The sequence below is a fragment of the Strongylocentrotus purpuratus genome, unplaced genomic scaffold (assembly GCF_000002235.5).
Source record: "Strongylocentrotus purpuratus isolate Spur 01 unplaced genomic scaffold, Spur_5.0 spur5_scaffold_1, whole genome shotgun sequence".
Taxonomy (NCBI): Eukaryota; Metazoa; Echinodermata; class Echinoidea; order Camarodonta; family Strongylocentrotidae; genus Strongylocentrotus; species Strongylocentrotus purpuratus.
Window position 1 is genome coordinate 19,573,833 of NW_022145594.1, and position 3,549 is coordinate 19,577,381.

The following is a 3,549-nucleotide window of genomic DNA, read 5'->3' on the forward strand; positions in this document are numbered from 1 at the left end:
CTCCGCCGACATGTACAACTACATGCTTGCACTTTGGGGCGTCGCCAGGAGCCACAGTATGTGAACAGAAAAAGCAGGCACAGTATCAACGTGCAACTGGTGTGCAACCACCAGTACCACATTACAAATGTGGTGGCAAATTGGCCAGGTGCAACACACGATGCAAGGATCATCAGGATGAGCAGGCTAGGGCGAGCATTTGCCAACCGCTGATTCCGAGGAATCCTGCTGGGCGACTCGGGATACCCGTTGCTTCCCTGGCTGATGACCCCTGTCATCAACCATGACACTCAAGAACATAGAGCATACAACAGGTAAGTGCTCAACTTGTGAATAAGATTATTTTTAAATAAAACAAAGTGCAATGACATGCTGTAGAAACAAGGAAAGAAGCAAAAGCTGCAGTTAAAACATAGCTGTAGGAGTAGAAAAAGTGATAGTGTAATATTAAATAGTAGTAGTAGTAGTAGTAGTAGAAGAAGAAGAAGAAATTAATAGTAAAAGTGCTAGAAGTACCGTAGTAGGAGACTACTACTTCTACTACATGTACACTGTATATCACAAAATAGGAAGAGGATTGACTGGTAGTACAACATGTGTTTCACCTTTGTATGTTTTGTTTTCCTTCTGTTTCAGTGCACATGTGAGAACCAGAGTGAAAATAGAGATGGTGAATGGTCAGCTGAAGAACAAGTTTCAGTGCCTCATTGGCCGAGGACTAAACCTGATCCCATCAAGAGCTTGTGACGTGATAGTTGCATGCTGTGTCCTGTTCAATCTGCATAAGCTCTACAACGAGCCAGAGGATGAAGACAATGCTGCCCAATAAATAAAATCACGTGAAAATCACGTGAATATCAAGGTATTGACTTGAGGAGAGTTACGTTCTTCAAACACCGGACATTTACGTAAATGTGTTAATACGTTTATTGCACTAGGTAACTCAAAACACACGTACACTAAATCACGCAATTGTCACTGCAATATCACCATTATAATAACGTGATTATCCCTACCTTGGAGACCATGGTTTGTAAACCTAATACTCCCGTGTTTGTTTGGTTATGAAATTACATCTTCATAAACGAAATTATCGCGTCACAGAAACACGTGAAGCGTTGGTGATAGTTTTAGTCAAAATATCTGCGTGAAATTCACGTGAATATTACGAGGCTGACTTGAGATGAATCATGTTCTTCATTCACGTGAAATTTACGTCGAAGAGGAAATATGTTACTGTAACCCGCATTCAACCCAATAATTACGCAAATGTTACACAATAAATGAACCAAAATAATGACGTTCTCTTCCCGTTTCTGAACAACGTGTCTTGGATCTTCCATAATTACGTCCAGGCGCGCCGGAAGCAGTTTGGGATAAGAGGGGATGGGGGGGGGGGGGGGGGTGCAAACATCCCAGAAGAGAAAGCTAGTTGCAACTGGTCCAGTTGATGAACCAGTTAATGCCAACTGGTAACCCTGGAAATTGAAATGGGCTAAATGATCCAGTTGATCCAGGCCAGTTAGAATTCAACTGGTCTAGCTGAGCCATTAGAACCATTTGATAAAACTTCCAACAAGTTGAACAGCAACAACACTTCAATACTGGTACGTCTGTTTTTTCCAATGTTAAGGCATTGGTAATAAGTAGACTTACATAATTTAATTAATCGAATTTTTTTCATATACTTGTATTTTATTGAAATTATTTAGTTCATAGTTAATGTTTCCCTTATTCATGTTTAACTAAATGTAATTTATACGCAGTAGCAAAATGTCCTAATAACTGGTAATTTATATTTGTAGTATTTTCGAAATGAATTGCATTTAACTAAATCATCAGTAATTAAGAAATATGCTGTAAATTCAGATAAATTGTTTAAAAAACATAGATCTGCACGCACCCCATATTCAATATGCAAATTAATTGGTGTCAGCTGGTTCAACTGGAAATATGCCAACAGTCAGTCATCAACTGGTGCAACTGGAAATATGCACACACTGGTGCAATGTAAATATGCCAACAGTCATTTATCAACTGGTGAACATAGAAATATGCCAACAGTCACGGGATTATCACCACGGAACTTAAATGGTAACTGGGAAACTCATTTTCACACCTGGAAAACACGGAATACCCAGCTTATATTAATAATCCGTTTGAGTCACGAGATCATCACCGCGGAACTGCGGGCAACTTTGACTACGATTTAAATAGTTGTTTTAAGACACCTAATAATTACTAATTTTTTTACACCTAAATATCACGGATTCACAGCTTAGATTAGTAATCAGTTTTAACTACGTGATCATCACCAAGAAAGTTATGGTAACTTTGAAACCATTTAAAAAGGTTTTTTAAGACACCTAATAATTACTAATTTTTCACACCTAAGAGTCACGTATGCCCAGCTTAGATTAATAATCCGTTTGAGTCACGAGATTATCACCGCGGAACTTATGGCAACCTTGACTACCATTTAAAAAGGTGTTTTAAGACACCTAATAATTACTTATTTTCACACCTAAATATCACGGATTCACAGCTTAGATTAGTAATCAGCGTGAGCCACGTGATCATAACCAAGAAATTGATGGTAACTTTGAAACCATTTAAAGAGGTGTGTAAGACACCTCATAATTGCTAATTTAATATAACCAGAGATTCACGGACAGAACAATAAGACGATTAGCCGGTGTAAGTAACGTGATTATTACCATCAACCTTGGATAACCTGTGAAACCTATCAATAAAGGTGCTTAAAAGACCAAATAATTACATATTTATCACCACCATCGGTTAACGGACACAAAACTCGTTGCTTGGTCAAGTGGTTATTTGGTCATAAACACTTGATTTACAGAGGTAAGTGGAATCACGTTACTTCAGTCGCGTGATAAATTGGTGGTTTTTAGGTTAGATGAAAACGTGAACAGGAGTACCTTTTTTGTTTAAATGAAGGCACGTGTCGATAACGTTTAAATCTAGTTCAAAAGGCACCATACTTTAACATCACTTAAAATACACTCCCAAAAGAGGTTACTTTTTAGTGTTTTGTTTATTGGGTGCAATACAGCCACAAGGCAGGCCACTCAGACGAGGACGACGGACGTATCGCTCGAAATGAAATAATCAACAATTTCTTTGTCTAAACTCCTTACTGAACAGTTGTCAAACTATTTCATCAGAATTGGAAGCTATACAGATGAAGAATTACTGATGATAGTTACAGAATTGTCTATAGCAGAAAAGGCTTTGAAAGTAAAGTCTCTCATGGTATACTACAATCGATGAATTTCTACTTAAATTTCACGAAATAAAAATTGACACTAAAATATTACGCAGTACACTTGTAATTCCGATTTATGTAACACGTATATTTCAGATATTTATAGCACTGACTTTAAGGCAGTAAATATTAAAACTCAATTTAGAATAATTTACATTGGTATTGAAACATACAACAATTTAAGTTACAAGTAAATGTCACAATAAAAAAATTACATAATTTAATATGTGTATGAGGAGAATAAATAAATAGATAATATT

At 36.9% G+C, this 3,549-nt stretch overlaps 1 protein-coding gene across 1 annotated transcript; it reads left to right on the plus strand.

Moving 5' to 3' along the window:
* The first annotated feature begins 225 nt into the window (after positions 1 to 225).
* LOC100893327 (putative nuclease HARBI1) lies at positions 226 to 829 on the plus strand. The gene is made up of 2 exons (XM_003730446.3): positions 226 to 314; positions 637 to 829. Exons 1-2 carry the CDS (start codon positions 265 to 267, stop codon positions 827 to 829), a joined length of 243 nt encoding a protein of 80 aa, XP_003730494.2. The 5' UTR covers positions 226 to 264.
* The last annotated feature ends 2,720 nt before the right edge of the window (positions 830 to 3,549 follow it).

Excerpts from the sequence above, each read along its gene's own strand:
- LOC100893327 (XM_003730446.3), top strand. The coding sequence starts at position 265 with ATGACCCCTGTCATCAACCATGACACTCAAGAACATAGAGCATACAAC. Across the intron at positions 315-636 it reads GAACATAGAGCATACAACAG|TGCACATGTGAGAACCAGAG; the intron begins GTAAGTGCTCAA and ends CTTCTGTTTCAG.